The sequence below is a fragment of the Anguilla rostrata genome, chromosome 9, assembly GCF_018555375.3.
Source record: "Anguilla rostrata isolate EN2019 chromosome 9, ASM1855537v3, whole genome shotgun sequence".
Taxonomy (NCBI): domain Eukaryota; kingdom Metazoa; phylum Chordata; class Actinopteri; order Anguilliformes; family Anguillidae; genus Anguilla; species Anguilla rostrata.
Genome location: NC_057941.1, coordinates 5,933,118 through 5,942,636, shown reverse-complemented (window position 1 = coordinate 5,942,636; position 9,519 = coordinate 5,933,118). Strand labels below are relative to the sequence as shown.

The 9,519-nt window shown below is 44.6% G+C and overlaps 2 protein-coding genes across 5 annotated transcripts in view; one reads left to right on the top strand and one right to left on the bottom strand.

Annotated features, from left to right (window-relative positions):
• Nucleotides 1–663: 663 nt before the first annotated feature.
• Nucleotides 664–6,226, top strand: acat1 (acetyl-CoA acetyltransferase 1). Of its 2 annotated transcripts, XM_064349950.1 has the most exons (12): nt 665–821; nt 1,271–1,318; nt 1,482–1,599; nt 2,156–2,251; nt 2,785–2,885; nt 3,272–3,415; nt 3,970–4,120; nt 4,202–4,297; nt 4,486–4,599; nt 4,860–4,924; nt 5,571–5,728; nt 5,831–6,226. In XM_064349950.1, exons 1-12 carry the CDS (start codon nt 768–770, stop codon nt 5,949–5,951), a joined length of 1,266 nt encoding a protein of 421 aa, XP_064206020.1. In that variant the 5' UTR covers nt 665–767; the 3' UTR covers nt 5,952–6,226. The 2 variants fall into 2 exon arrangements, with proteins under 2 accessions (XP_064206021.1, XP_064206020.1); XM_064349951.1 differs by lacking the exons at nt 5,571–5,728; nt 5,831–6,226 and adding an exon at nt 5,379–5,484 and having other exon boundaries at nt 664–821.
• npat (nuclear protein, ataxia-telangiectasia locus) overlaps nt 6,127–9,519 on the bottom strand; it is a 27,672-nt gene continuing 24,279 nt past the window's right edge. For all 3 annotated transcript variants that reach the window (XM_064349947.1, XM_064349945.1, XM_064349946.1), the window contains 2 exons: nt 8,034–9,483; nt 6,127–7,658 (listed from right to left, as the gene is read on the bottom strand). In XM_064349947.1, coding sequence (XP_064206017.1) covers nt 7,578–7,658; nt 8,034–9,483 — 1,531 coding nt within the window. In that variant the 3' untranslated portion in view covers nt 6,127–7,577. The remainder of the gene's footprint in view (nt 7,659–8,033; nt 9,484–9,519) is intronic.

Below are 9,519 nucleotides of genomic sequence, written 5' to 3'. Positions count from 1 at the left end.
GGATATTGATTTACTGTTGGAAATAGGACACTATGAGGTCACTGAGAAGTATCCAAAAACGTGGAAAATTTTGTTTGTACTGATTGATCTTTGAACTTTCAGAAAATCCAATTCATGCTGCCGATTCTGATTCGTATCTTGCATTATAATTATAATCTTTATTAGAACAAACTTATAAAGTAAGTCCATACATTGGTGAATGAGATGAGTTCACTAGTTCAGTCATGCAAATAACAAACATTCAGTGGATCCACTGCCTCACAGTGGAATAAAATCAGCCAAATGCCCTGATAACTGTGATCTTGAGTTTAACAAAAAGTTTATAATAATAATAATAATAATAATAATAATAATAATAATACATAGTCTGGTATTCCCTAAGAATAATGCAGTGAATCTGAAATGCATTTTTAATAGGCCTACATTTTTTTAAATATAATGAAGTTTTATATTCAGCTTTGCTCAATACAATATTTCATAGAAATGTAGGCAAAATGTGTACATCACTATTTACTACATAATATAAGGCAGTTGGGGGGGAGCAGAGGTAAATCGTTTAATTTGTTTACCCATTCATAAAATACGTGGTGGCATAAAAACGCCATACAGCGCCAGCTTTCGCGAAGAGACAACATTGTCCAGAATGCACTGTTCTACTATGACGCCAGAACACACCTCCCCGGCTCTGATTGGCTAGAGGTGTTGGCAGCCCTGGAAAGCTGAAGGTGAAGTCGGTCCATTGTTTTGAAAGCCCTTGTACGTGCATAATGTCATCTAGTGGCCTTTTAACCATGCGTAGCCGACTTTGCATACGTTTTCTGGTGAGTAGAGCTTGTAAGAAAAAATTTGGCTCGGGTAGCTTGTGCACAACATGTGAATTTAGCATATTCAGCAAGCTAGCTAGTAACTATTTTTACCTTACGTTAGATAAGGTTCACGTGCTGTATCAAGTTTAAACCAAGGCCTCTCATTGTCTGGCTCATTCAAACTTTACCATTTGGTAAATTGGCAATTTTTAAAAACGTTTCAGCCACGTAAAAATACGAAAGTCGTGGATATTCGCTTGTGTGTCCCACAGGCAGCTCTGTGTATTTTGGGATGTCTGATAGCTAGCTTGATAACTAAATCAGCGAGCGTACCTCTTCTCATAACCCACTTCCACTGAAGTTCCCGGATATTCTTTACATAATTCAATATTATGTGTCGTTGGCATACGTTACACCGTACTTGTTTGCAGTTGCAACCTGAGAATTACTCTTTGCCCTTGCAGACGCACAAGTACCTGTCTAGGACCTATGCATCTCGTCCTACGTTGAATGTGAGTAGGAGTATTTATTAGAAATTATTTTATAGTTTTATATTGTTTAATTTGTAGCAGTATATAGATTTATGTAATGGCAGTTTGCTAATAACCTGCGTTTTTTGTAAATGTCGACTATACAACGTTAAACCGAATGAATTAATCCCCCGTGTCTCGTTAGGAAGTGGTCATCGTGAGTGCTGTACGGACCCCAATGGGGTCATACAAAGGAAGTCTTTCCACTGTACCTGCGACAAAGCTGGGCTCCATTGCAATTAAAGGTGCTATTGAACAAGCAGGTGAGTAGTAAGACATGCAACGTCGAGTTATTTTGTCCGTTGTAGGTGCTAGGTGGGGAAGGAAATGGTGCTTTCATATTTAACTTTGAACCTCTCAGGGTATATTCTTGCCCATGTGAGTGTGAGTTTATTTACTGAATCCATGAGCGTTCATGCTGTTCACCTAATGGTGCTCGTCACCTTATATAAATTAGCCACCTGATACACAATAATAGTCAATGGTGACATAAATAATCCTGGCCTGACAAGACCAGTATACAATTCAATATATTTGAATTGCCATATGTAACTAGTAAAATGGAATAGTTTCTTCCCTCTCACTCCCACAATATAAGCATAAATGCCAAAAATTAAAAAGCAGTATGTAATAAGTAGGGTAAGGGAATTCAAGTGCATGGCAGTAGAAGTGACCAGTATAATACATACTGTAAGTGTGTTGTGCACTGTATAACAAGTTTTAAGTTGTATAGCCTAGGTGCACACGGGCCAGTAAACAAGTGTGTTGTGTTATTTAACGTGTGTGTTTGGATGTGTTTTTCTGTTTAACTGGGCCCAGGTATTCCTGCAGAGGAAGTGAAAGAGGTGTACATGGGAAATGTGTTGCAAGCTGGGGAAGGACAGGCACCTACCCGACAAGCCCTCCTTGGAGCAGGTAGTGCCCCTGTGGTGCTTGTTTCTTTGCCAACACAATTTAATTAGCATAGCAAAGTATGTGTACTTTGGAGAGTGCAGGAAATGTGTACTCTTTCTTCCACGGGGCACCTTGGCCATTACCCTTGGCTCTGTGTTTTGTGTGAGCATAAAACTGTTGATTTAGACCTCTGACCAGGTTTTATGAATGGGTACGACTGCACAGAAAAATCCCATTGAGAGTCATCCATAAAAAAAAAATAATTACAATAACTTTATTTTTTTTATCCAAATAAATGAAATGACCAAATGTATTTATGCTGTACGGCCATCTCATTACTGCAAAGTCCTCTGTTAATCTGGGAGATCAGACAAGAAGGAGCTGTCCCCTGCAGCACGCCTTCCAGCCATTGCTTCTTCGCACTCTGCAGTCCAAAAGCTGAGCAGTGCAGTTGGTTTGTTTGAGTACTCCATGCATAGCTTAGGGAGACTGCGGGTGCCGGATCAATCGGATTGTTTTCTGCCCATGAGGTGATGCAGGTTCTTCTTTCCCAGGGCTGCCCATCTCCACTCCAGCTACCACTGTCAACAAAGTATGTGCATCAGGGATGAAGTCCATCATGCTGGCAGCACAGAGTCTGATGTGTGGACATCAGGTAATATCCAGCTTGCGTTACCGTTGTGACCTTTTTCTCTTTACTACAGCAGCTTGTTTTCGCTGGCCAGGATGTTCCATTACAAAGTGTGTTTGGTGTGTGTCTAATCGGATCACACACACAAAAAAAAAAAACAACAGTTGGGTGTTTTCAAGGGCAAAAATGGGAATTAAACCAGAGTGCGCACATTGTGTGGATTCCACAACTTCAGGACTTGTTTGATTCAGTCCCATTTTTGCACCCATGCAATGTTCCAGAAGGAACCTGTCACTTTGACTAATAGTAAACTGACTAGGGATTTTTAAAGAATCGTTTAGTGTGCACCAGACTTTGGCTCACCTCACCAGTTGTGAAATTATTTTGTGGTTTTCCTATTTCTGTGGCAGGATGTCATGGTGGCAGGTGGAATGGAGAGCATGTCCAATGTCCCTTACGTCATGGCCAGGGAGACCCCTCCTTATGGAGGGGTGAAGATGGAAGATCTTATCGTAAAGGATGGCCTCACTGATGTCTACAACAAGTTTCACATGGTATGCGAATGCACTTGCAGTTCACTGTGTAGTGTGTTTGACTTTATAAGAGCATTACAGGATATATTTATTTCAGTGTCTCCCTTAGGTTTTTCGGAGTGGTAGGTGGTCTTGGGGCCCTACATTTTTTCAATTACTTTAAATACTAAAATAATTTTGAATGCTCATCTCGGGGAAAAATGTATGACATTGTCAAGACTTGACAAAAGTATGTTTCTCTGGGAAAAATAGCTATAAAAGATCTGAGTAACTGTTTTTTTTTTTTTTTTTTTCTTCTAGCTTATTGTAAATTGACATTTAACAGAGTCCATGACAAAACGTGTATACTGCAGTTTAATGTTAAGTTTGGGTGCATATCAAGTAGTGGTACTCCTGATTCCTTAAGTGGCAGCGTGTCACTATTGTGTAATGGTATGGGAAACACTGACATTTAATAGGTGTGTAAGTGTGATGTAAATAGAGTACGGAGAATAACTTGAGATGGAACATGTGAACCAGATCTGTCTTTAGAATGCATTCACTGCATTGTACATTGTGCTTTTTCATACAAAAAGGGTAACTGTGCAGAGAATACAGCGAAGAAGAGCAACATTTCCAGGGAGGAGCAGGATGCCTACGCCATCAGCTCGTACACCCGAAGCAGAGCAGCGTGGGAGTCTGGACTGCTTGCTAAAGAGATCGTCCCCGTCCACATCCCACAGAGAGGTAAACTTTCTTATATTTGCGTTTAGTTCCTGAGGTCACGGTAAAACGTGGCACTCATCGCCATCGTTTGCTGCCTTGTAGGGAAGCCCGACGTTGTCGTTAACGAGGACGAGGAATGGAGGCGGGTTGATTTCAGCAAAGTGCCTAAACTGAAGGCTGTCTTCCAGAAAGAAAATGGTGAGCTTGCCTCCCAACATTACTCCTGTTACCACTAACCTTTCACAGATAATGCAACTTTAAATAGGATGATAATGTTTTTTTATCTGGTGACCTGTATTGTATAGTAACTACTACGGAATTGCTCAGTGATATATTTCATGGAACCCAGGTTTACTTCTTTTTTTTTTGTTTTGTTTTGTTTTAAGGCACAGTGACAGCAGCCAATGCCAGCACTTTGAATGATGGTGCAGCTGCCCTAGTTCTGATGACGGCTGACGCGGCCAAGAGACTGAACGTCACTCCACTAGCTAAGATAGTTGGTATGACTTTTCACCCCTCGACCCACACTCATTGCACAATGTTACCCAATGTTATGACTGTTTCAGTTCCACGGTGGCATGCGTGTAGTTGGTTGCACTTTCACCTCCTTTAACTCTGTGACTTTCCCTTGTTTATTTTTCTTGTATTGTGTGGGATCACTATGTGATAAGCATGCTTTGACCTAAGTTACGTAATACTGCAATATGAGCTTTTAGACAAATCACTTAAGGCATTTTCCTTTGGGTGTTCCAAATCCCAGCTTTTGCAGATGCAGCTGTTGCACCCATCGATTTCCCAATCGCTCCAGCCTATGCTGTCCCCAAGGTAAATTAATCTGGATGGCCATTGTTTTTTTGATAATAATAATAGCAACCCTGGGATGCTGATAGCAATTGTATAATTCCACTTACCCAGAGTGCGATCTGTCAATCCAGATAGTTTTGCTGAGATATGTCAAGTTTTCTAGATATCCTCTCCAGCTCACAGTGATACTTTCCATACAAAGTACACCAACCATGTATATCAGTGTGAAGTCTCCACCACAGCACACCAGTATTCTGGGTCCGTGTCAGCATTGTTTTTAGCGGTGTTGACACTGCGCCCCAGAACAGTGGCATGCTTTGGTTATATACGTGGTTGGCATACTTAGGTAGAAATAGGTTTTTAGATAAAACCGTGAACCGCAAGGTCTGTGGATGTTTGTGAGTAACCGTGCCATTATATTTGGAAAGAGACGCTGCTTTTGAGTTTTTCAAATGTGAATGATTGCTGCTTTCAGTGCCACAAATGTTTGTCCCGTTGAGGTCTGTTGTATCAGGGCGAGCTGCAGTGGATATCTAGAAAACTCAGCTAAACTATCTAGCTGGATTGATAGCACACCGGGTAAGTGAATATACAGCTTTATTTTTGGTGAACTGCCCCTTTAAAACAAACACAACGTTTCAAAAATAACCTTTCCTTTTGCTTGAAGATATTTGAGGCCTCAGGCCTGAAGGTGGAGGATGTTGCAATGTGGGAGATAAATGAAGCTTTCAGCGTTGTGGTTTTGGCCAACATCAAGATGCTGAACATTGACCCCAACAAAGTTAATGTCAATGGTGGAGCAGTGTCCCTTGGCCACCCCATTGGGTAAGCAGACAGCAAACAAGACCTTGCACATTTAAGGGAACCCATTTTTACTAAAACTAAAGCTTTTACTAAAACATTTTTTCCCCCCTTACCCTTTTCCAGAATGTCTGGGGCAAGAATTGTTGGCCACATGGTGCATAACCTGAAACCAGGGGAGTATGGACTTGCAGGGATTTGCAATGGAGGAGGTGGAGCTTCTTCAATCCTCATCCAGAAATACTAGGTTTTTTTTTTTTCTTTAAAAGTAGGGTTATCTGAATGAAATTGTCACTGCCTGCATATTGGAGTGTTTAATATAAATCTGAAATCACCTTAACAATCAAACATTATTTATTTACATAAATTTACAGTGATCGACTTTTGTTACAGCTCAACTGGTTCCTGTTACAGACTAACAATTCTGTTTTTTTTTTAAAGTCACTGTAAGCTACCGAATTTTCAGCTGTGGTTCATGTTACTTATCAAACAAAAATAAACACATTTCTGCAAGTACTAACATTTGTAGTTTAGGGTTCCATCCTTTTTCAAAAACTCAACCCTTTGATAATTCAGTTTTGTTGCACTTTGCCATTGACTTTTGAGTCTTGTTTTTGTTCATGTTTTATTGAGTGCTGGCTCATGAAGCAGTCATAATGGTAACTTGGTTGAATCCTAAATCTATAGATGGTATTCATGTGGATCAGTGTTTTCATTGAAAGATCCATGTAGCTCAGTCAGGCAGTGATGGTACAGGTACCATCACTGGTACACTTGGCAATTTTGTGTTACATGGATTCAAATATCACCAAGCTGTCAAAGCAGTTCATAGCAGGGTTCCTACATTTTAACCAATAAAATTTTAAAGACAATTTAAAAACATTTCTGGCCTTACTTGTAAATGAATGGTGCTAAAAAGATTTTTTTCCCCTTTCCTGTAAACCTACCCTCAGACACCAGTTTCAATGTGTGCTTTGGAAAACCAAATTATGTCACAACACAGGACATTGTTTGGGAAATCTATAGCTATGGAAGCCATAAAATGAATTCACATGAATATCCAAACTTTCAAACACTGTTTCAGATTGTGTGCTGAGGATTATCTGCCTTTCGCCGATGAATATGCTTCTGATACTGGACAGACTAAAAATAAATATTTTTAAAAACTTTTAATTTCACGTTTTCATTGAAAATTTACCTACACAGAGGACAAATACCCAGAAGAAAAATTCTTTCATAATGATGTGCATGAACAATTCAGACAGGGAAGACCAAAAAGTAAAAACCTTATCTGGCCAGAGTGTCAAAGGAACAAAAGCAGAAATGTGCAAATCAAATTATATAATTTTACAGTTTAACTGCTTTATGCTCCCAGTCTTTAGAGCTAATGCTACTCATCAGACATTTTAGAATAAGTTCTGCTTGGCATCATAGTGTAGTTATATACTCTTTCCCTAAACAATTTAATTGCCATTTCATTGGCCATCTCAATGACCTTATTTTGGGTGTCTGCAGCAGCTTACATATTATCCATTCATAAATGTACAAGGGATTCAGGCCTGCTTTCCGGCTACGGGTCCAGCACATCAGACTGCAGCCCACGAGACTAAATAGCCAAAATCAGAGAAGGAAAGTAATGCAAGAAACCACAGGTACTGACAATATAAAACACAAACCAAAAAAATGGTTTATTTGAAGAAAAAATTGCATTTCTATGTGGCAATACATTCAGAGTTCAATGTGGATTGAATGTTCATGTCATGCCCTGAAATAAGATCCTTCGTTGGGCCACCACAGGCCCTGTATATGGTAATCCCCTGCTGTGGTTATTCACACCAGTGTCCTGCCTGAGAGTTCTCTCTGTCCACCTGCCTCACTCGTCATAATGCAACGACGACAGGAACTTGTCCACGTCCAGGTTATCAGGGAAGGAATCCAGCATCTTCTTCTGCTTCTACATAAACAAAAATGACAATCAGCTAAATTGCACTGTGCAGCGACATATCCGATTTAACTACAAATTATGGAAGAGACCCAAAATATCCCAAGCCTTACAGACACTGGGGCGGCAGTGTAGCACAATGGGTAAGGAACTGGGCTCGTAACCAAAAGCTCCAGCTGTATAAATGGATACAACGAAAAATGCTACGTAAATGTTTTGTAACTCGCTTTGGATAAGAGCGCCTGCTAAATGCCTGTAATGTAATGTAGTGTAACACTGACACTTCACATTGGGCATCAAGTCCAAGGGGAAAACCAGTGGATGTAGAGAGGAGGGGAACAGGGAACCATGGCTTTTATGTAGACCTGACCCATAAAAGACACTCACCTTAGCCTTCTTAGCGGCCGCCGAGCCGCCGTGCTGCGTCTCTTTCTTCGAGGTAGGGCTGGCCAGAGGCTCGGCCGGCTTGCGTTTTTTGCCCTTGGGGGTCACGGCGGGGGCGGCCGCCCCCTGCTGGCGCACGCTGTCCTTCAGCGGCGTGCCCGTCCTGGCGATGGCGGCGCGGGACAGGATCATCAGCGTGTGGGCGGCCATGTTGATGCTGCTCTCGCTCCCGGCCTCGCTGGCGGGACTGCAGGTGGGGATGTCCGGGGTGGCGGGCGGCGGGAGGTGCCGAGGCGTGCCGTCGCCGTCCCGACCCGGCCTCTGACGGACGGGCGTCCTCAGGGTGTCGGGTGGCTCCTCCGGGTAACACCCGGACCCGGGGGTTCTGGGCAGAGGCAGCCCGGGACACCCCAGGCCCGACGATCTCTTCGTGGGCGTGGCTGCAGGGTTGTGGCCCTGTATGTCCTGCAGCATTTCCGCGGCCTGCTTGGTGAGGGGGCTCGTCATGCTGGGAGGGGCTCTGCCGGAGCCGCCCTGCGCAGCGGGGGCTGCCGAACCGACGGCGGCGGGGGGAGCCGGGTCCTCTTGCGGCGCGGCGCTCGCGGGGGGCTGCTCGCCTCTCCCCGGCTCCACCTCGTTCTCCTTGTTGGCCGTGACGTGGAGAGCGGTGTGGGAGGAGCCCCTCCTCTCCGGCCACGCCTCCTTGCACTTCTGCGCACCTTCGCCTTTCTCCGCCCTGCTTCTCTCCTCCGCTAGCTTCTTTGAGCCCGCGGATTTCGACGTCGTCCTGTTGCCGGGGGCCACGGATTTAACGCCGTGGGTGGAAGCGGATCCCTCGTCATCCTTCTTCTCCAACTGGTGGGATTTCCTCCGGCATTCCGACTTCCGCTTGGCGGGTTCTGGCAGAGCGGCGTCTCTCCTGCCGCTCGTACCCTGAGTTCTCGTCTCCTGCTCCGAGGCGCTCCTGGACAGGCTCTGTGACGGTTCCGTGGCTCTTTTCTCAGACTCCTTGGGCGCCTCTGAAGGCTTTTTCTTGTCCGCGACTTTTGCTGTTGCCTCGGGTCTCATTTTCCCGTCCGTAGTCCTACTGCCGCGCAGAATGGCCGGCTGTATCGCCCTGAGTTTACAGCTGCCGGGTGACTGGCCGCTGGGAGTGTCTTTTTGAGGCTCCCGGCCGCAGGAGGCTGGAACGGGGGCCGCAGGTGTGCAGGCGGGCCCCTCAGGGGGAGGCGAAGGTTTCTCCTCTGCCGGAGCAGGGTCGGGGTTTTCGGCCGAGACATCGAAGCACAGCACCCTCCGGTGAGGGCGGGGGCTGGAACTGGGGGCTGGGGCGTGGCCTGCTGAGGTGCGCTCGGGAGGCTGCTGCTGCTGCGGTCCTGCTGTCTCTGAGGGCTGGGATGAGTCCGCCGTCCTCACAGTCTGGGGCTTCAGAGCTGCTGGCAAGCACTGCGGACTGGAAATGAGGAGCAGGGAGGATGAGAACACCGAC